Source organism: Oppia nitens, unplaced genomic scaffold, assembly GCF_028296485.1.
Source record: "Oppia nitens isolate AA-2021 unplaced genomic scaffold, nextdenovo-longstitch-racon4-pilon3 scaffold3_pilon_pilon_pilon, whole genome shotgun sequence".
Taxonomy (NCBI): Eukaryota; Metazoa; Arthropoda; class Arachnida; order Sarcoptiformes; family Oppiidae; genus Oppia; species Oppia nitens.
The window spans coordinates 6880295-6905781 of NW_026533221.1; the positions used below are offsets into that span (position 1 = coordinate 6880295).

Here is a 25487-nt window from a genome sequence, read left to right on the forward strand (position 1 = left end):
ACTATTATAATTAGTTATACTCGTTATTAACATTGAGTTAATTTTATAATTAAAATATTATTTATATATTTATCATTTTTTACAAAATAAGTTATTGTGATTTAATTTAAATTATCACAGCTTTCTTTATTTAACTACTCTATGCATATCAATACCGGTATAAATGTTAACATTTGTGAAAGATATCACAATATCATATCAATATATAATATGATACATATATTTTAATACTTCTTCCTTCTGATCACCAAAATTACCGGTCCTTCGGGTAATTTCTTAAGGAAATTCCAGGCCTCAGTTCGGGTCATATTTGCGACCGAATGTTCGTTAACTGTCAGAACTTCGTCTCCAGAAACAAGAGTTCCTTCTTTATCTGCCGGACCGCCTGAATGACACAAATTTGTTAAAATTTAGAGCAAAAAATTGAATAAAAATTTTCATTTACCTCTAAATATCCTTTTGATAGCAAGCGGTCGATCACCGATTGGTGAATCCTTTCCGCCCTCTAATATGAATCCAAGTCCGGCCACATCTTTGTGAAGTTCTGCCCGTAATATCCTATAATTTCCTGTTTCGCAACTATTATCAGAATCTCGATTCATAGATGAAATTTCATCGTTAAAAGTGTTGTATGTGTTGGCACCGGTAGTCGAATCATTCAAATCGGCACTACTCTGTCGTGAATGAAATCCATTGTCAGATAATAGGTTAAGATTTAATCGGGACAACACAATGACCACTTCAGGTCGAGGAGATTTCATTATATCCAACGCTTCCTTATGAGTGACACCTTTTAATATTTTTCCTAATTTTAAAAATGCAAATGTATTTAACACAAGTTTAATAAAGAGATTACAAATATAAAGACAAACCATTTATAGATAGTATGCGATCTCCCTGTTTGATACGTCCGTCTCGATCTGTAAGACTACCCTTAATAACCCGATGGACCTAATCATTCAAAATATAATATTATATTTAATTCTTATAATATATTAAAAGTATTGTAATATTTAATACATACAGTAATCTCTTTTGTTTCACAATCAGAACCGCCTGCAAGTGTTATACCAATACTTCCACTGGATTTGTATTCGCGATGAAGAACAACAACTTGTATATTATGGTTATTAATGTCATTAGACTCAAGTGATTGGTTCGCCTCATCAATCAATTGTTGCAATTCTTGTGGTGATATAATACTTGTTGAAGAAGCCAATGACGATACAGAGCCATACTGTGAATCTCTTAGATTTGAGATAGAGCTGGCTCTCTGTCCAAGTGAACGAATTGCAGTACCAGAACTGCTGGCTCCAGAATCACTGGCCAATGAATCCATGGATGACATTCTCTTATGATTTCCGACAACTGTTTCTTTATCCCAAACATTAAGTCTATCTTCAGATATTTTCTTATTTTTCTCATTTGTTTCATTTGGTTCATTACCATTAATTGGATGAATATTTTGGTCTTCACTTTCAGAACTTGATTCAACTTTTTGTATTTCAATTTCAATATTACTGATATTTTGCGATTCATTTTGATTTAAATTTTTAAGTGAATTTAAACTCGTATTTGAGTTACTTTTTGTTTTTACAGCTGAGGTATTATCGGTGACGTTAGTCTCAAACACTTTACAGATATCACTAACACTTCTGTTTGATGTCACGGAAACTGAAGTTTTATTTAAGTTATCAGAAGTGTTGTCCGAAAGAATAGGAGAAATAGTTTCAGATGTTATTTCAGGTACTGTTGTTTTGAGAGAGTCTGTCTCATCGATTAAATCCATTTCTTTAAGTGCTGTCTCTATTTGTTTTATATCATTTAATATCTTTGGACAGTTAGACATATCAAAAGCTTTTTGTAAGTTTAGATCATTGTTTTGAAGCAATTTTTTAGTTCTAGGCATTAAAGACGGGGGCATTCTTACTAATGAAGTGTTAGGCTTAGGAGGAAGTGGTGGTGCAGAGCCTCTAATACTATGTATCATACCTTCGTTACCACTTCTCTGTTCCCATTGTTCTGCCAATGCTTTAAAGTTCTTAACTGATTCCGAGTTACTATCATTTTGAACCAACAAATTGTCATTTTCCAATGTATTCTTCAAAACAGTCAGTTGTGTGCCCAACACCTTAGGATGTGTCAGCTCTTGATTTAATGTCTGGTCCATAGAATCAGAGGTCGTATCAAAGGCCGAGTCATCCACTCTATTAAATAAGTCTTCAGATGTTTTATGACTTTTAGTCGATGAGTCGTCGTCACTGAAATTAGAATTATAAATATTTTTTGTAAATAATTTTTTGCTTGAATTTTGATGACTATTTTTCTCATACTTATTAGGTTTCAAACTAAATGTTTTAGTTGTATTGTAATTTAAGACACTTTTATGTAATAGATATTCATTTTTTGAACTATAAATCGGAGAACTTTTTTGTTCAATAAGTGGAGGTTTGGCTGTGTTTTCAAAATAATTATTATTTGTATTAATGATAGTATTATTAAAACCATTTCCAGCGGATGATTGCATTATAGGATTAAAAATAGTTTTATCAGTTGTTGAATCAGTTGATGGTCTCTTTTCTAATGAATATTTTAATGAATTGCTATAATTAAAAACATCAGCTGAATATCTTCTTTGAATAGATGAATGTCTATATGTATCGCTAAAACTCTGGGCTAACTGTTCTTCAAGTGAAGAGGTATTCATTGTACTATTGGTGCCATCGATATTAGAGGAACCGACAGCTGTTTCTGGCATTAAATGTATGACTGGCTTACTGTGTGACAATAAAAACTGAAATTGTTGGTCCTGTCCTGTCATTGAATTACTACGATTGAAGCTCGAGGTTAATGAGTCGGTGGTGTCTTGTGAGACATTGTTTAATTGTGTCAGTGAATGAGGCATTTCTAGCTGACGGCGCTTGAATGCCGGCGAATATTTTGGTATTGAAGCGTTGTCTGCCCACTGTTCTGATAAAAGAGATGTTTGTCTTTGAAGGGAAAAGTTTGCTGCAATGTTTGGTTGACTCTGTGTTTGACTCTTTGTTGTCAAAGTACTTACTTCCTCTGGTTTGGCCATCATAAGTAAAGAACTGGTAGTTGTATTGCTAAAAATAGTTGGAAGTGCTTTACTAACAGCCGGCTGTGTTGTGGTCGGAACGTCTGGTATTACTAAACCTTTAAGTTTGGATGCATTTTGTTTTCGTGTTTCTAATATCGATGACAAAAGAGAACCATTCAATAAAGGTTTGTGGACTCCAATACCAGAATAAGTATTATTAGTAGTATTTGTATTATTCTGCTGTGAAGAGTCACTGGTATTAGATCCTAAACTGGAATATCTGACATATGATGGCTGTAAATGACCGCTATATTGAACAGAACACATGTTTTGTTGTGTATTATCTGATGATAAGGAAAGAGATGAAGACTTTTTATGTATGAAAGAAGTCTTTGTTGTGAATACATTATGTGTCGAATCAATGCTTTTATCGATAAAATTTTGTTTATTTTGTGTTGAATCCAATAAATTAGATGAAAATCCGTCAGTCTTGATATCATTGGTCTCATTAAATGACGATAACTCGTAATTAAAAGAGTTATTATTTAAAGAGCAGTCATTTCTAAGAGATGAACCATTTTTTAAATTTTCTTTATCATCGCATTCGTCAATAACTTCTTGGTTCTGATTGTCAAACATTGCAATCTTTTCTCTGAAACTAATTGACATTTCAGACCATTTATCTGTTTTGCAGTTTCCGTTTGTCTGTCCATTCATTGCCGTTTCCGATTGGAAATCGGAAGAAGGATTACGGTTTTTATCTAATATATGTTTCTTAATGTGATAATTAGGTGACGGACATGAATCCAATTCATCCATAGAATCTGAAGACATTGATGTTATGCCAGTGTCGCCGGTGTCTGCATCAGAGTGATCACCGGTTAACTTATATTTAATTCGAGTTACGGCAATACTGGACAGCCCGGGTCCTATTTGTTTGTTTATTGATGTGAACTCCAATTCGGGACTCGGAGTGTCAGTCTCTATGAAAACACCTGAATCTTCGTGTATCAGAGGAGTAGTTGCATAATAATCACAAGAAAGTGATGACATCTTATTAGTGTTGTTCACATTTTTCGAGTCCATATAATTCAATGTAATTTCTCGTCCGTCGGGCGGTTGTCGAGCATATGTCGGCGGCAAACAAGTGGCCAACAAATTATTGTCACGAGATTTCGTCATACGATTCATGTTTTGTTCTTCACTTTGATCTTCTTTTACTTCATCACATTTAACTGATTTTTAAAAATATAAAAATAATATATTATAATAAATATATTTCAATAAACATTTAAATACTGCTATTACTGTAAATTGAATTGAATTTTTTTTATGAATCATAAAAGTGTAATAAATTCAAATTAACACATTTTTGCACTTTAGAGAAGCAATCAATCAAATTATTAATTTATAATAATTTTATAGACAAACATTTCATACAATTTACTGCATTTATTAACATTAATACAAATATCTGCAATCAATAACCGCTATTTATAATATAGTTTTTATATTCCTAAACATTACAATAATTAGGTATTTATAAATAATATATTTTCTATTAAAATTCGTAATAAAAATCGTTTACAATGAAATTTAAAAATAAAAATAATCTCTAATTAATATATACAGTATATATTATAAAATTTAATAGTATATTAAATGAATTTAAATATATTTTTTCCTTTAAAAATCAATTGACTAAATTATTGAAAATTCATAAAATATCAAAAATACGGTAACTTTGGAAACACAAAGATAACAGATATCATAGAAAACTGATATCACAAGAATATAATGTATTTATTATGTTATTTTTGTAAATATATAGATATTTTATTATTAATTTTCGTATAAAACTTAAAAAACAAATTTTCATGCAATAAATATCAAGTATTCGCAAAATATAATATTTTAATCATAAATCTTTTATTTTTTACAGTAATACCTGATATAATATTACTAATCTATAATAATAAGATATTGCATTTTAATCTACTAAATATACTGTATACCAGTCAACATAATATCTACATATTTAGACTATTATATATGATTCATAGTCTTAGATGTGATTTTTCACATTTTATGTCAAATAATTATCCAAAATTCCTGTTTATAAAAATTGTAATCAATTTATTTTCATAGCTATTAAGCAGTTATATATTATATTGTATAGGTAATACTTATTAGGTATATTATATTATATATAATTATAAACTGAATTAAATTAAATTTGTATTTAGATAAATATAAAATAACTAACTTTAAAATAAATTTATGATATTAAATCGAAATACAAATTCAAGTTTATAATTAAAATTTTGATGAAATTATCAATAAAACATTGCTAATATCATATAATTAAGGAATTCAATAAATAAATAAATTTTACTTACGTAATATACATAATAATCATATTTTAATTTATATACTATAATAACATATACTAGATACTTTATTGTAAATAAAAATATGTTTGACATATAAAATAAATTATTAAAAATAATAAAAAAATAAATTATAAAAATAATAAAAAGTATAAATAACAAACAGTATAACAAGTTATACTAGAAATTTGCCTCATTTATGATATAAAATATGCAATGATATACAAAATATTTTTATGTATTTTTATTTATTTAAAATTAAGTTAAATTATAATTTATTGTAATTATCTATTTAAACACGATTAATGACAATTTATTAAAAAAAAATATTGCATATAAGTTAAAAGATCAAACATTTAGTATATCATTTTTAAAATTAATCGATTTGAAAAAAATATTATGCTTTAATTAAAACAATTTCTATATAATTTAAATAACTTAATATAAAAATATGTTAGAGTGACAAAACGTGAAAATTATTTATTATCAAATATTTTTTAAATAATAAGGAAATATGTATTTATGTAAAAAACATAAAAAAATATTTAAAATTCGTTTTAGTAAATGTACTAAACAATAAATAATAAATGTAATATAAATTAGATAAATATTATATAATTTGTACAATTTGACTGATACTATACATTTTAATTGTTGTAATAAACTAAACTATTATTATCTATAAATACAGTAATGGTTTTATTTAGCAAAACCTTAATTGCTATATAGATAGAAAAATTTGTTATATTATAAACTTTTAATATAGTTTGCATAATATTTATGCATAATATAGAAATAATAAATTAATATATATTTAATAAAAAACTTAAATAGTTAAAACATTAATAGCAAATATAAATAATCAGATTTAGTTATATGTAAAATTTTAATTATATTAATGTATAATCAATTTGTCATACATTTATTAATAGTTAACATGAAATATACATATTTATTGCAAGCTTTTTGAAATAATGTCAATTTTCAAGTTTTTATTAAAGATATAATATTATTGAAATACGGAATTTCGTTATATTTGAAATCAAATAAATGATTAAATCAAATGATGACTTACTTTCTTGATTTTGTTGATTACTTAAATCTTGACAAAGAGTATCATCAGATGAAGTGTCTTGAGATGAATGCTGTTGTTTTAAGTCATTGCTGTCAACGACAATATGATTGTCATCGTCAGCAATGGTATGTCTATTAGCAGAGCATTCAATTAAGTTAAGCTTTTGTCGATGACTTTCGTCGTTTTGCTTTAGTATTTGTTGATCACTTGAATCTTCTGATGAATGGCTTTGAGATTCCGTTCCGCTAATAGTTATTGCCTTTGATTGCAATGAACTTTCTGTTTGATTGCTTTCAGTCAATAATTGTTTAATGCATTCACTATTGACTACATTATTATCAACCACAACAACATCACAATCATTGCTCCTATCAATCGATTGTTCACAACTGTTGGCACTTTGAATCTCACCTAATAAGTCAATATAAGTTAAAGTAAGTTAAAATATCAAATATATTATTATATAATAATTTTTAAATATTTAAAAATAAATTTAATTTGATTAAATTATTGATACTATTGGCTATAATAAAAAAAACTATAATAAAATCACTTAATGTGAATTACATGTAAAATTAATATAACAATATATTTCACTTAATTAAGAAACAAATTTTAACAATTTTTATTTTAATACAATTGTCATATTCCAAAACACTTGTTGTGTTAGAAATTAATAATATTTAATAAATGAATTGTCAAAAAAATGATAACAAATACAACATACTCTCCATATATTAATATATAAATATGTTTTATATTATTTAAAATCGTATTTTTATAAAAATTTATAAATTGTTACACAATTTTAATGTCCTTCAATACAGTGCTTCAATATGAGTGTTAAAGTGTTTGTGTTTTAGTATAAAAATACACAAATAATTATATTATTATAATCTAAAAATAATATTTATATTATATAATCTGTTGTGTGAATATAAATATGAACTAATTTTAAACAATTTATAAAAACTAAACAAAAATACAATTTATTCCATTCAATACTTTTTTGTTTAAAACATTTCAAACTAATGGTTTTGAATAATCATTTTTAATTAATAAAAAATATTACAGCATTTTTTACATAAAAATAATTTTAACTGTGAATGATTAGACAAAACTTGTATTAGAGAATTAATGTATAATTATATATTTATAAAAGTCATATCATAAACACTTTTTATTGACATTTTTAATACTATAATTTTTTAATTGTCGTCAATTGGATAAAAATATCAATGTTTGCAACAGTTGTTTGATTTAAAAATTAAAGCATTAAATTGCAGAACATATCTAGGATTTCGTTTATCACACAATCGTTTATAAAAATATGTAATCATTAGTAAAAATATTTATATACTGTATTTGTATTGAATATAGCGTTACATTGTTTTGCTTCATATATGAAGCAGTGATGAGTAAAAGCAAAGCGTGAAAAGCATTAGACTTTCATTACAATCAAATATTTCGTGTTATTTATTATATTAAATTTACTTTTTTAATTTACCACATTTTAAACTATTTTTATTTTATCTGTTTTATTTGATTTATTATATAATTGTCTGTAATTTAACTTTTATTGCACTTTATTTAAAGTTCTTCAATATTTAAACTGATATACAATATAGACACAAATATTATATACTATTATATTAATACATTATATTATAATTTATATAATGTTAACCAACAAACATTTTTAAAATAACGAAAAAAGATTGTCATTAATAAAATATAATTTTTATTAATTGGATATACAATTTAAGTTAAATCTAATACAAAATAATAATATGGAAATAAAGTACTTTTATCTCAATTATGTTAAATAAACTTGTTTTTTGAATCTTCAAAAAATTACTATATTTTAGTTAATAATATAATATAAATAAAAAAATTGTTGTAATGTATAAAAAATGATATGTAGTTATAAAAACGTTAATGGATTTATTGAAAGGCATGTATACTTTTGGTCAAAATGGTACTACACTAGTGACTACAGTATTAATGTTAGTAAACGAGTTGCTATACATACCTGTAATTTAGTGAATCCTAATATTTTATAAACGCTTTCAAATAATAAATATGACAATACTGTACAATATATGGTGTAATAGTAATAGGTGTGTATATGACCTATAAATTTATGTTCAATGTTTGACCAAACAATTTTTAAGTTAAAGATTGTTGAGATAAATCTAACTTAACAGTCAATTGCATCCATTATAACAAAACATATTTGAATTGTTATTATGATTACTAAAATTAGATCATTCGCTTTAATACTTCATTGATAATTTGGACTATATTTTAAAAAGTCTATTACAATCTCTATTTAAATTTTTTAAAACTAGTATAAATAACGGTATATTATTCACATTAATATTTTTAAGTCAAACTTAATATCATTAAAATCATAAGATATATATTTCCAGACAACTGACTGGTAAATAATATAATTGTATAATTTTAGCCAATATTATTAAAAATAGATTTATATCAAAAATGGTCGATCCGTTGAGATATAAAATCTATTGTATAATAGTTTTTGAAACAAAACTATTAATGCAATTTTAACAATATTAACAATACTGTATTGTAATAGTAAATATTCATAGTATATAATATAATTTTTATTAAATCTACAAGATAAAGTTGTTTTATTATAATATTAAATATTTATTATATATATATATATATATATATACAATACGTATTTATATATATAAAATATTTAAAAATTATACAACTATTTATATATATTTTAAAATTCAAAATAACAAGTTAAATATAAAATTTGTAACAAAATTCGTGATACTAATTTTTATATAAAACTTTCTGTAATGATTTAAAGTAATAACTTATAACATTATATTTAAAGTTTTTATTAAAAAACCAATTTAAATATATTGTCATAAATATCTATAATTTACATTATATTATGCATTATAGTAAAACTTAAGGTCAATAGCCATAAAGTTAGAACTTTCGTATAAATTATAGGATTGTATTTAAATTTTTATTAAATTAAAAATGTAGATTATATTCAATCAATATAAATATATTATTCAAAAAAATATATGACATTAAAAAATATTTACTTACTCTAAATTGCTAAAATGATGGCATTAGTATTAAATATAATATTTTTTCAAAAAAAAGTTTAGCGCATTATTATACAATTTTGATACCTTTAACTAATGATCACTTTTTAACATTAAGATTAAGCATTTTTTGTATATATGAGAGACTAAAAGTTGGGACAAATAGTATGGATTGTATGAAATAACAACTAAATGGATGACCGATAAACACTAGACTTTTAAGATGTATTGTTTGTTTGAATTATTATATCATAGATTTATAATACAATAATTTTATAATTAACACTTTAATAGTTTTTTTAACAGAAGTAATTTCATATTCAATTTAAAAAAAACTAACCAAACCAAAACCAAAAATATGACCAAACATTTATATAATCAAAACACTTAACAAATTTTGTTAAACAACAGCTATTGTTATCATCGAAACGTGTTATTTATAAAATTATGAATAATTTTTTGAAGTATATTTTCATAAAAAATTGTTACCATTTTAATAATCTCATGTATTGTGTTTTGGTATAACATGAAACTATAATCTCGTAGAAAACTGGAATTAAATTTAAATAATAAAATATATAAATAATTATAAAATTATTACTACAATAATACTAAATATACTTTATATAAAAGCAAATATTTCGTAAAACTTGTAAATCAACGACCAGTTATATGTATAGGTATTCACAGTAATTCATAGCAAAAATTGTTTAATTATATTAATCTCATGTGGTTTCGCTTGTTTAGCAATCACTTTCAATGAATTTTATTAATGGTTCATAGCTTTTACACATAAAACACTCTCATAATGTTAATCACACTTAACAAGTGTATCGTATTTTTGCACACAATATTAACCTGCAATTTGTTTTTTTGCCTCAAAATTTTTGTTTTATTTTAGCTAAAATATTCTATATATTTTGTTAAAATAATGTTTCAATAATTAATTTTGGTTATTAATATTAATAATAAGTTATTGTAAAATTTTAAAGAATTTATTTTACAATGTAATAACATTAAATGGAACAATATATAAAAACTTTAAACTTATAATTAAAAATAAAACAAATTTAAATCTTCTAAATTAAAAAATATATATTTAAAAATTCATTTTCATAATTATATAACGATATAATAAATAAAATTTCTTAACAGTACTAACAAAATGTTTTACTGTGAATATAAAACTAACTCATAATTATGAAATTTTTATTGTTTTAGATGCTATAACAAAATGTGTTATAAATTGGGATAAACGTGGTTTAAATTATCACTAAAAATTAAATACTAAAGTTAAAAATAAAAATAATTTTAAAGAATTAGAAATTTAAAAATCATATTTAAATAGAGTTTTAATTATTGTATAAATATCTTATTTTTATAACCTAAATGTAATAGCGTTAATATAAATTATAAACATTAATAAAAATAAAATAATTAATAAATCACTTTTTGATAATTTTATTCAACTAATTAATTGATTAACATATCATTAAAAATGAAACAAATTCATATAAAATATAGTAATATTTAATAAAAATATACTTATAAATATGCTATAAATATAATAAATATTAACTAATAATAGTTATTACTGTATAACATTAAAAATGCTATTAACTGTCCATTAATTGCCATTAAATTTTAAATCTTAGTTTAGAAGAATAAGAAAATATTAAAAATAAAAAAATATAATACCTATAAAACCACAAGAAAAAAGTAATAAATAAAATACATTTCATTCTAATAAATGCTAAATAATTAAATATAAAACTAATTGACTATATTTGTGAAACAATAAAAAACAATACTTTTTGTTAGCAAACAACGCGTTGGCAGAAATCCCTAATGGTTTTTGATGAATATGTGTGCATATATTATAGCATTTAAAAAAGTAAGTCACAAATGAGACAATACATTGATGGATACAACAGTTGACACACCCAACAGTGCTTTGAAAAGGTGATGAAATTATATAATCACAGTACAAGTCAACTAACAAACTATAAGAAAATTATAATACATTTTACAATTTAGTAGATCATTGACCGAACCAAACAATTATAGAGCACATCATTATATAATATTTTATTATAACATGAGATAGTTTACTGATTTTCAAATCCAACTTAAAACATATCAAACATAACATCAATGAGTACCTAATTTGGTGTTATCTTTACTATATTATATAACAATAAAATTATCGCTAAATCTATGAATATAGTGTAGTATAGTATAAATGTTTGTTATATTATAGTATAACTTTGACTGTACTTACAGATAAACACATGAATGAACTTATATATCATATAAGTTATATGGAATAGACTTGTGATTAGAGTGACTAAAAATACATGAATTGTTGTTTAATCGATAAGAGATATACAAAAATGTAGAGAAATAAATAATATATACAAAACACATAACAAGTAATATTTGACAAATTATTAAAATTTAAAAATATTATTACATATGTAGTCAAATTAAAAAACATGTGATGAAAAATAATACTTTATTAATATATTAAATATAATTTTACAACTTTACTTGAATTCAAATTTAATATTAATATATATAATATTAAATTTATATATATATATTAATATATAGATATATTCAAAGAATGCAATATTCGCTTTTATAACAACACAACAATTAATAAATTGCTATAAATTTGTTATTTTTTATATTTAGTATAAGATTATTTGAAAAATGAGTAATCACTGAATAAATTTTATTTTTTAATTACAATTCTGGTTGTAGTTTCTGATTGTGCTATTGATGACTATAAATAGCTTTGAATATATAATAATTAACATTTTGTTATTTTAATAGATATATAAAATGAAAAAATTAATTTAATATTATTAGTTTTATCACATGTTTCGTTACATATAATAATCATAAAAATAAATATTTTAAAAATAATGCTCTACTTATGGATTAAAGACATATGATTCATAATTATAATAAAACTGTCCTAAAATTTTTAAAAAATTGTGATAAACTTATAAACTAAACTTTATATATTATTATACCATTTTTTTAGTTATTTTTACGAATATTAAATAGTTTAGTATAAAAACTTTAGATGAAAACAGATAATTGATTGATAAGTTATTATAAAATTTTCTATTAAAGTAAGTATTATATTGAATTTGATTAAATCCATTACAAGTTTGTTTGAAAATTATATACTTTTGCGTTTTCAATTATAAAACATTTACATTATGATCTTTAATTTATAACTATAATTTATATTATACTATTATATATATATAACTATATAAACTACAAACTATATTTATAACTATATGTAAAGTTATATATATATATATAATATCTCTCATTTAAGATATTGTTTTTAATTTGTAATTTAATCAAAGCTAAGTTCACATAAATTTTCCAAAATTGGTAAAGTTGTCAATGTTTTAAATACACCCGGATATTAAAAAATGTGTGATTAAACTCTTTTAGTACAATAGTTATGAGAGGAACCGACACTTTTGATAATTTATGAGATTTAATATCATTGCTTTTTAAAAGAAGGTTTAAGTGTTACAAATCAATATGAATATTATTTTCATTCATATTATGATTATTAATATATTGTATAAAAAATAATTGTTGTATAACTTTATTTATCAATATATTATACGAGTTTTTTTTGGAGAACTTCTTATAAAGATTTTTAAAATATGTTATTAAAATAAGACTTTATATTAGGACATTAACCACATATTTATATTGTAATTTATAATAGGAAAATAAACATTAAAATTGAATCCATCAATATATTACTATAATTTATACTGTATTTGTTTTACATAAAAGTACCGCATTTTTTAATACAAAATAGATTTTATGGATAATATTACAAATACTTTATAGTGTGACTTTCACTAAATTATATAAAAATGCTTAGTAGACAAACATATTTGCAATAAATAAAAGTTCAAGAAAACCACTAAAATAAATTCAATGCTATAATAAAACGATTTAAAAAAGATATAAATATTGTATTAAAAATGATTGTTTGACTTATAAAAAAAAATATGAACAGTATTACAGCATTAAATACATAAACTCATCCATTAAAAAATGTAATCAAAATTCATGGTATTTTTGTTGTTTAAATATCAAATTCTTAGTTATCACTAAATACATCCATTTTTCTTAAAAGTGATAATACAGTATAATTTAATAAATAGTCAAATATAAAATTGTTATATATTTCTAATTTATTATTTACCCTAAATTTATAATTACAGTATTGTACATTTTTTTATTTTTCATATTTTTATTAAGTCCATTAAAGTTATATTATTAAGTTGACTACTACTGTATACCTGTATTAAAATTCTTGATTTTAACTCGTATCACATAAAATATGTCACATAAAAAATACAATATTATTTAAAAGTAAAAAATTAAAAGTTTATTCGTGAAATGAATTTTTATGTATAATAAAGTGTTTATTTGTCTGTCTAAACATACATTATATTTACAATATATACTTCTAATAGTGTATAGTACTGTATATACAGATAGTTATGAACTCATTATTAACAATAGTAATCAATTTCATGCATCGATCGTCTCTAATAATAAAAAACTTATAACAATAATTCTCAAATAATAAATAGTTAATAGTCTCATATTATTATTGTCTTGAATAAAATATAAAGTGATAACAATATCAATTTGAAAGTATTAATTGCCAATTGTTTATTAATAAATTGTAAATATATATATATAAAAGTGTATAGTTATTGCCATTTAAAAAGTTACAAATATGTGACTGAAGTAAAGATTTTTAAATGCAGAACGAAATTTTTTATATAATTAGAATTAATTAATTAATTTAATTTAATTATTGAAGATATTGATTGTAATGTTAGTTTAAATAAACATATTTTAAAAATAATTTGTTAATAATAACTTTACTTGTTAAATAAAGTATTGCTATTTATCATTGCTAAGTATCAAAATAAGAAATATTAATTATATTATTACTTTCACTAAATTAAATCAATCATCTGTTTATAGAAATATTTTTAATTTCAAAAAATTATAATAAACTTACATTAATTCCGAGTCATAATCACATTTTAATGTATTCCAAAATACAATAATATTTTATAAATAAACAAAACAAATAATCACTGATTTTGTATATTAGCTTTTAAAGTAATAACACTACACATACAGGAAATTTTTAAATAAACTAAATATGAAACACATATAAACAAATAGTGTTTTTTAATATGAAAAACAAATATTTATCTAAAACAAACACAAATTGTTGAATCAATAAAATAGAAAAATAAATACTTATATAAATAATAATAAATACAGAATAAATTTATTATACAATCTTGACTTACATGGCGTGAATTGTGTGTCTAATGTATCGAAACTTTAAATCTCAAGTGAATAAAAATATTGAATAGAAAAACAATTTGTTTTATATATATGAGTCAATGACTTATTTGCTCAAGAAATTTAAATTCAAATAAAAAACATGTTGTGATTATAATTTAATTTATTAAAAATAGTTTATTAGGTTTATGACAAAATGATTTTTTCTTGTCTCAAAAACGTAAAATCATTAAAAAATTATAAATCAAAAAGATATTTTTCAATGAGAATTTTTTCTATAAAGTATACAATATTTTGTATAGAAATATATTTTTTGGCAATACTTATAATCATCATAACTCTCTAACTATCAATTTATACATACCATTGCTTACAATAAATCTGTAATATTTTTTAAACAAAGTTTTTCACTTTTTAGTTTGAATATAAGTAAGAAACCATGAGAAATATTATCAATAATCTCAATATAGTCGCCAAACATATCTTAACTCAAATACAATGTTAGTCATTGATAGCAAAAATATTTGTCGGTTTCGGTAATGAAAGTAAAAACTTGTGAGAAATAAGTGAGTGATTTAAGTGCATTGACCATCAAATTGTACAATAGGTTACATACTGTATATACTGTAAGAGTAGTGATTCAATGAAAATAATTGATTTATTATATAAATATTGAAACTTTTTTTTATTCAATTCTCAAAACTTAAATCAAATGTTCATTGTATATACCATTACATTATATATTGTACAATATATGTAATATATAATATAGATATATACTATAAAAGTTATATAAAATATATACTATATTTATAAAAAGCTACAATTTTTGTGCCATTTGAATGACATATCATCTCTAATATTAACTTAACGTTGAAATTGTTTCTTGAATTAAAACTGAGATTTGATCACAATATTGGTTCCAATGAAATAAACAGTTGACTCAATAATAAACAATAAAAAGATATAAAAGCAAAATCTTAATAAAAGTTTGTTTATAATTAAAAATATAAAGTTTTGTCATTTGTTTACAATTTAATTAAGGAACAAATAAGATATATTTTAATAACCTATATATTTGAAACAACAATATTTGAAGTGTAATGTGTAATAATTTTGAATTATTAAATATATAATTGTCTATAATATTATATGAAATGACTCCATACAAATCACATATATTTTTAGCTTACAGTCATTTATGTATTGATAATAATTTTAAATTTGGAAATAGCATTGAAAACAGGTAGTCAATAAAAACAATTTAAAAGATGCACTTAAGGAATAATATTAATTAAATTGTTTAGTATTTGATGTAATAAATGACAACTATTTAATAGGAAAAAAGTCAAAGAGAGATAACAAGCATTTATATTCATATTTTGAATACCTATCTTCTCATACAGACTGCCAGTGACTGACTGGGTTGGACTGCCATTAGGTCGTAAACCTCGCCTCAAAAAACACTACTATAATACTAAACACATACACACACACACACAGAGAGAGAGAGAGAGAGAGAGAGAGAGAGAGAGAGAGAGAGAGAGAGAGAGAGAGAGAGAGAGAGAGAGAGAGATACTGAGCACAGGTATGGTATGCTATATCCCAAGTCATTCTATAATTGATATTCTCTTTTAACTTATTTTTCAATAATTAAAAATTGAATCGTAAAGGTATTCAAATAGTCTCTCAAACTAAAGACTAAAATGCTTTTACTGTAAGATAAGCACAAGGATTATACATTTCAAGTGATTTATTACAACACAACAAACATAAAAAAAAGTAAAAATCAAAATCTGATTTAAATTTAACGCAAACTGATTTGTACTTTACTTTCAGCTCTCTCTCTCTCTCTCTCTCTCTCTCTCTCTCTCTCTCTCTRTGTGTGTGTGTGTGTGAACTTTGTAAAGAGTGATCAATAATATATTTAATCAGATGAAAGTTATTAAGCATTTTTCTATCAAATCAGGTTTTATCTTAAAAACTCTATCTCTTGTCTCTATAATTGATATATCATTCAAAAGAATTTTAACTATCAGTCAGACTCTCACTCATGAGTACATTGAATCTCTTATTTCTTATTTGAAACCATTTTTAATCAAATATTTATATGTAATTATATAACAAATACAATAAAACTCATTAGTTAATGAACTTAATGTTATAAAAAGTATTTTTTATTACTATAAATATAATAAGGCATACAAAACAAACAATTGAATATTTATGAATAAGTTTATTATCATTTGTTGTGTAGATTTAAAAATATTAAAAAAGCTAATAATTTGTCTATTATAATATTTATATATTAAATGTAATTTGATATTATTTATTAAACGTTTAATGTTTTCAACAATACTAAAATAATCTCACCATATAATTAACCCAATTGTTATGTTATAATTATTTATTTTTAAAAAGTAGTAAAAATGGCAATTATATAATCTTCATTTTGTTTGTTAAAAAATTATTTTAGTTTAAAAAAGCCTTAATTTTGAAAATCTTTTTTCAAGCAGAAAATAGTTGACCAAAATTAAGATAAGTTATTAATATATATATAAATACATCGACTTTATGACACAATTTGTCCTAAACTTTAATATTATTATTAATATAAGTATTTATAAAATGAAATCATAACAGTGTTTTAATCTATAGCCTCATTTTCGTAGCGGTTTTCATAAAATTTACCATATTTTTAGACTATTTTTAAATAAAATACATAGAAAACGATATCAACAAATTTAAAATTTAATAAAAATTAACATTTTATGCAGCATATATATATATGTTATATAATAAAAATTAAAATAGATTATCAATAAAAATATAACTATTAATATAACAAATTATGTGACGATAAATATATTTTCTACAATTTATTTCATATCATTAAAATATTACTTTTGATAGCCTTAAGGTTAGGAATTCTCTGTAGATTAGTATTTCATAAATTGGTTTAATATTTAAATATAAAAGACAAGTTATATGTATATATAAATTTATATATAGCATAGTGAAAATATAATAATATTATAACAGATATATATATATAATATTTGTATAATATAATATATAACATAATAGTGTTTTGAAAAAATGTATAAAAAGCTTTCGACAAAAAACTGGTCGAATCGGCGCCAACTGTATGTCTATTTAAATGAAGGATCTCTGGGTTAGGGCTGGGGTTAGGGTATAGGTCTAACATAGAGTATAATACATGTGAAAACACTATTTCCACATTACAAATAAGATATGTTTATTATGTGTAATATTTTAATTTGTTTGACTCATAAAATGAGTTAAATATATATATATATATATACTGTATATTCAATTACTAATTTAATATTTTATTTTACATATTTTCACATCTCTGACAATGACTTTGACCACTATTTTTGTTTATTTCTTAAACTCATTTAAGAAGCAATTGTTAAAAAGTTAAATCTACATCAAATATAATTGTTATTATTTCAAATTTATTTATAAATGACTTTCTGCTTTTATAGCCTATCTAATTGATTTAATTGTTATATAATGACGTTTTTATTAAGTTTTGTGTGAAAACATGATAATATAGTTAATGCAAATCATTAAACTGTTTATAAATCTACTTATTAAACCATACATACAATAAATTATTATTTTAATTGAAATATATTATAATTTATATATTAAATGTTATATATTAAACATATAAATTTATAATAGTATAACAGTATTATAAAGTAATACAATTTGCAATATTCAATTTAATTTTACATTTTAAAACTAAAACTAAAAATTATTAATCGATTGAATTTCCATAAAACTAACATTTTAAAATATTTATTAAAATACATAAAAAATAATTAATTAGCTATATATTACTAAGTTTGATAAATTTTTCTTTACATTTTTGTTTAGGATAATATAACGACCTAATTTGAGTAAATATTTTGGTTAAATGATATTTATCATATATTTAAATTTTCTAAAATGTAAATTTAAATTATGATCAAAATATTTATAACGTTAAAAATATTTCATTGTATGTCCAAAATAATATGTGTAAAACAAATAAAATTATCACTTCACAAACGTAAGTAAAATATTTTTTTTAAACATTTATTATAATAAACTCACAAAAATATTGAATTGCATAGAGATATTGATCTTTAAGCTATTCATTTAAACTAAACATACAATTTCTCATATTTTTAATAAGAAGTAACAATGAAAAAATTATGTGAATTTGAAAAATTAATAAATAAAAATATGTTTAAAATATAATTATAGCTGATTTAATTTCTGTTAAATAAAATAATGTATTGAAAATTACAATTTAACATTATAAAACATTTCATTAAACATATCAGTTAAGTATAGTATAATTACTTTAATGAAGTAAATGCAATGTACAGTATATTCAATGCACGCATTTATTATCATATAAGACAACAAACGACGATAATTATAATCAGTGCTTTAAATTGTTTAATAACTTTGTGTTAAAACAATAAACACATTAAACCATTTGTTTTGATGTTATTATTAATAAATAAAAATATACATTGTTTTAGTAATACATGTGTTGTTTTTTATTTATAGTAATAACAACTCATAACATTCCCAACAAATAAATTCATTATGATTTTGTAGTTTTACACTTAAATTAGTTAATAAATGAATTATATATAAATAAAAAAGTATTTTTAAATAATGATTATAGCAAATAATTTGATAAGTACTGTATCTACTATACAATATTATAGTGTGGTTTAAACATTTTTCAAATACTGTTTATATCAATATTTATTGTATATTAATGGCTTCAATATGTATTATATAAGCATTAATTTATATACAATGTAGTGTTGAGAGTAAATGTAGCGTAAAATTCATTTAAATTTAACGTGAATTGCAAAGATTAATGAAAAATGACCAAACATTATATAAACATATTTATATATATATATACATCATAAACCTTAAATATATTTTTTAAAAACACAAATTTAAATAAAATTTTTAACATTAGTAGAATAAGAAATATAAAATATAGAATATACCAAATCATGTAAATAATTTAAATTAATATCAAAATAATTGATATATTAAAAGCTCAATAAGATAAATATTTATATTAAATTAAACTAAAATAGCTTAAATTATTAATGTTTTTAAAATTTACTCTTTAAAAACATGTTTCTATTGTACAGTATATCATATTATGTATAAATATTAAGTTTATCTTTAAGTTTTAATAAATAATTAAATAATATGCTAAAAAATTTTGATTACTAGATAGCAAAATATTCATATTAAAAAAATTTAAATATTTTTTGAAAATATTTAATATTAAAAAACAAATTAACAAAAATAAATGATTTGAAAACACTACATTGTATTTATAATATACTGTATGATTATTTATGTTACTATACAGTATGTTAACAATATATTTGTTGAAATTGTTTTATGAAAAATATTACTTTTATTTAATTGTATTTCAATTGATAAGAAACACATCTGTCTAATTAGAAATTTGAGGTCAAATTCATTAAATTTTATATTAATTATTATAATCAATGATAAAATCTCAATATAAAACAATAACTTATATTAAATAAAACACGATTTTATATTTGATGTTTCTCGATTTTTAAAGTTATGAATTAAAATATTTTTGTATACAATAATTACAAAATACAATTAAATACTTAAAGTTAAATTATTAAAATAACTTTTATTTTTAGATTTATTATAGAATACTATTATAATTTTATTGTAGATTAGAAAGATTTAAGTTGATTAATTAACAAATACATTTAATTTAATTCAACTATTTTTTATATTAGATTTTCATTATATCAAGTACTATATATCAATAATTGTATTAAAATATTAACTTATGTATTATAAGTTATAACTAATAAATAGTTATAAAGTTTAATTTAATTATATTGTTTTATGTAATTAATAATATAAAAACAATAGACTGTCAATTCATTAATCAACTAATAGAATCTTAATACTAATCAATATTTTAACAATCAAATTGTAAGTATATAATAAAGTTATAAAATATTTTAAGCAATTTATACAATACAGTATTTATACAAAATCATAAAATATAAGTAATATTTTTAAATATATGATATATATATATATTGATATATTGTAAATATGTATTTTGTTGTATACAGTATTAAATTACTCAATAATTTTATTATAAAATAAATAAAAATGATCTCAAAATACTTACAATTATGTTTAATTAATCAGAAAAATGGCAAAATATGTATAATCAACAAATTACATATTGATTTTGAATTAATATTATTGAAACATTTGATATGAAAGATATTGAACAATAATAGTAACATCTAATTTAAATTAAGCACTACATGTAAATTAAAACAGTAAAAACAATTGCGTTAAATATTTGACATAATATGAGTTAAAATCATTTAAAGTGATTCAATGATATACAGTAAGTTTGAAAAGATGTTTATGTGAATCATATTAATGTTAAAGAAGAGTATCATATAATGTATATTATGTTAAAATATTTGGGAGTTTACTGTATTTAAACACTTTTGAAAATATGTTCAACGGATTTATAAAATTACATTCAACTGCAACAGGATTTTATGGTTTACTATTAAACTAGTTTGTAGTTTACATGCATTTCAGGCGGGGGTGCATTCAGAGCGCAGGGGTCGGCCAAACACTCGGGTCAAAAACTGATAATACTATACCATAAAATAGTTATATAATAGAAACAATACATAAGCAGTCAATTGTATGGCTAACCAGTGAAAGTAGATTGACTTATATACTGATACATAGAAAAGTTGCCAATCAGTGACTGACTGTCTGATTAAGACTCTGATCCATTGATTGCCATCTCTTTACACATAAGGTGTGGTTCTCTTTGATTTGGTTTCAAACCATTCAAGTTATACCAGTTCTTCATTTAAATATAAGATATCATTAGAAAGATATAAATGAAAATTAGATGCAAAAAGCAATTTAATATACAGTATATCATATAAAAAATATTATAAATTCCCAGAGAAATTACAGTTAGTGTTTTCTAATAGAAATTTTCAATCGGAAATTTTCAAAAATTTTCTCAAACAAAAATAATCTCAACTAAATTTAAGAACATTTAATTTAAATAAAAATGATTAATTAAATAATTTAGATTTTAGTATAAATTAGATTCATTAAAAACAAAATATCTATAAACTTATTTATTAACAGTCTTTTAATTTTAATTATATGGTCAACAATACGTTAGATTTAAAAGTTGCCAAAACCAAACCAAAGGCCAAAATTGTAAATAATTTTATAATAAATCAATTTTATTAAATTGCAATTATAATTATCAAATTGTATAGAATTAAATATTATAGGTAGCGTTCTATCAACATTTTCAGGGAGGGTAGTTTCCTAAAACATCCCTTAAATTTTCCCAGAAATATGTAAAATATATTATTTTTCATCCCTTTGATCGTTAAAAATAAGGAATTGTACCAAAACTTAAATATTTAAAAAATTTAATTCAATAGATTTAGTAACACTATTTATCACTATAACTTATCACTATAAGTTTTAAATAATATTGTTTTTCAAACATTATAACAAAATGTGTTGTTTAGAGTTTAATAGGTGGTAGCAGAAGGAAATAAATTCCTTATGAATTCCCAGAGAAGATAAGAAACTTTTGGAAAATAAAACGATGGACGGAAACTGATATAACCCTAATTATACGATTTAATCAAATGTGTATACAGTTGATGCTTAAAAATGTTTTAATATAAAATATATTTAGATTTGCAAAAATATTGCAAACAGCATATATGAACATTAATTCCAGGGTTAAGCAAGGTTTTGGATTTTAGGGGGGGGGGTAGACCGGGGTAAAATTTACAAAATTCTCAAAAAATCTTGGGGGGGTATTGGGTGGGGTAAGATTTTTATTGCATTTTTAAACGGCAATTTTTTCAAAAATCCAAAATCAAGGGGGGGGGGGGTCTAGAGAAAATTCCCTAAAAATTCCTTAAGTTCCCGAATATTCCCATGTAAATTCAATAAAATTCCCACAAGTTCCCGTATAAATTCCCGGGAAAATAGGTAAAATTTCCAAAAATATAAAAAAAACTTAAAAAACTTAAAAATTAACAAAAATTTAAATTTTAATAAAAAATAAATATTTTTTAAAAAATTTTTTTTAAATTAATAAAAACTTAAATTTTAACAAAAAAAATAAAATAATGTATTTAAGATTTAAAAATAGTTGATAAAAGCATTAATGATACACTATGAGTTATTTTTAGTATTTTAATAATTTTTAACTTTTAACATAATTAATTTTTTAAACAATACTTAATGTTTATAGTTTGTTATATATTTTTATTTTTATACAAATACTGACTGAATACTACTTATTTAACTCAAATTTCGTTAAAGTTTAATTATATTAAGTACAAAATTGAAAATATTTTTAAATTTTTTATTTAAAATTTAAAAATTATTAATAAAAACATAAGTATTTATTGTTTTATTAACTTCTTAAACTTATATTTAAATTGTAATATGATTACTCTTTTCAACAAATAGGTAATTTTTAATTTTTTAGTTTATTTTAATTAAAATAATGTTATTTTTTGAAGACTTTTAACGTTATTTTAACTATTTTTAATCAATAATTAGATTTTTATAAATATTAAAAACATAAAAACACTTACTAAAATAGTATCAACTAAAATTAAAATTTTTATAAATTTCAAAAAAATTTTCGGCGCCTCCGGCGCCGAAATTTTAGGGGGGGGGGGTCATTTCTCCTCGTTTTTAAGCGACAATTTTTTCAATTTGGTCAAAAAGTCTGGGGGGGGGTAAAATCCCAATTTCTCGATCTTAGGGGGGGGGGGGTATTTTGGCCTTACCCCCCCCCCCCCCCCCCCCTTACTTAACCCTGATTAATTCGTAATAATTAATTAAAAAAATTATATGAAATAAAAAATTCATAACAATTAATATTTAAAATACTGTATAAGATTCAGTATTTTGTTGAAATACTACAACAACTGTAATAACTGTACCGTATATTATTCACCGGATATATAATAAACTACAATAAATATATTGTATAATAGTTAGTCTACAATAGATAATTTAATCTTGTTTTTGACAAATTACAATATATTACTATTAAATGTATTTTAATTACATTTATATATTTTAAATACTTATGAATTATTTATAATCATTAAATCGTTGTATTTCTAAGTCTAATTTTTAAATCAATTAATTATTTGAAATCATTCAAAATCATATATAAAATTAATTTGTTTAAATATTATTCATTACACTATTAAATTTAGCAATTTAAAACTTACATTATTTCGATTAATTCAATTAGTAACACATTAATAATTATAAAATATATTATACTATATAAATATATCAATACACCGGTATATATAATTAAATTTAAAAATTATTAAAATATCTAAATCTTTACCTGAATTATAGTTTGTCGACAAATCAATTAGTGATTTACTTTTAATGGTATTCTTTGATTGTTTTTGATGAACACATTTCTTGATATCCGTTAAATCATTTCTGAAAACATCATTTTTCTTGCGTTCCGATAGTATTCGAGTTTTGGATTTTTGGACTGATTTTGAATTTTGTATTTTTGTTGAATTTTGGTGCCATTGACTTGGTTTTGATCTTTCATTTTTATTATTATAATTAATATTATGATTATGAGTATGATTAATATGATTATTATTATTATTGTGATTATTATTATTATTATTATTATTATTAATATTATTATTATTAGCAATTAAGTTATGTTTAGAGACGAGACGTGGAATAAGACTCGGTTTGTTGTCGATTGACTTATTATATGTAGCATAAAGTGTTGTCAGATTGCCATAAGACATGCATTTTCGTGGTTTGACTGATGGCAGACATCTAGGAATGAATGACAGCGGAGGTGAAGATTTACAGCCATTTGTTTGAACAGAATTTCTTCTTTCTGTAAACTCTTTTCTTAAGTCTTTCGATTTCTTCACAGAATTACAATCTTCTGATTTTGTTTGCAATTTCTTTTGGCAAATGTTTGTTTCGCTTTTAGATCCTTTCATTGATTCCATTCTTATCTCATATTCAACCAATTCTTCGAGTGCTTCTATCTCTCGGTTTAAATCACTGATGTCTTCAAATAAATCCAGATCTAAATCTATTTCATCGTTATTCTTGTTGTTATTATTATTATTATTGACATTAAAATCAATTAGTTTTGATGATTGTTCTTCTTGAGTATTATTCATTTCTTTATTATTGATACTAATTTCTGCATTATTTTCAATTATGTCCTCATTTTTATTTTTAACTTCATTTGTGTCAATGTATGCATTTTGCAGACATTGTTTTACATTTGTAACAATTGAATTAAAATTATCGATAGA

At 21.9% G+C, this 25487-nt stretch overlaps 1 protein-coding gene across 1 annotated transcript; it reads right to left on the reverse strand.

The window, feature by feature from the left end:
- Positions 1–139: 139 nt before the first annotated feature.
- On the reverse strand, positions 140–25349 carry LOC128958038 (GATA zinc finger domain-containing protein 7-like). The gene is made up of 9 exons (XM_054303854.1): positions 24916–25349; positions 24530–24741; positions 6527–6937; positions 2334–4296; positions 1993–2261; positions 1025–1806; positions 873–951; positions 446–805; positions 140–385 (listed from the first exon to the last, which is right to left on the reverse strand). Exons 1-9 carry the CDS (start codon positions 25347–25349, stop codon positions 225–227), a joined length of 4671 nt encoding a protein of 1556 aa, XP_054159829.1. The 3' UTR covers positions 140–224.
- Between the last annotated feature and the right edge of the window lie 138 nt (positions 25350–25487).

Excerpts from the sequence above, each read along its gene's own strand:
- LOC128958038 (XM_054303854.1), bottom strand. The coding sequence starts at position 25,349 with ATGAATAATACTCAAGAAGAACAATCATCAAAACTAATTGATTTTAAT. Across the intron at positions 4,297-6,526 it reads TAATCAACAAAATCAAGAAA|TTAAATGTGATGAAGTAAAA; the intron begins GTAAGTCATCAT and ends TTTAAAAATCAG. Across the intron at positions 952-1,024 it reads GTGAAACAAAAGAGATTACT|GTCCATCGGGTTATTAAGGG; the intron begins GTATGTATTAAA and ends TTGAATGATTAG.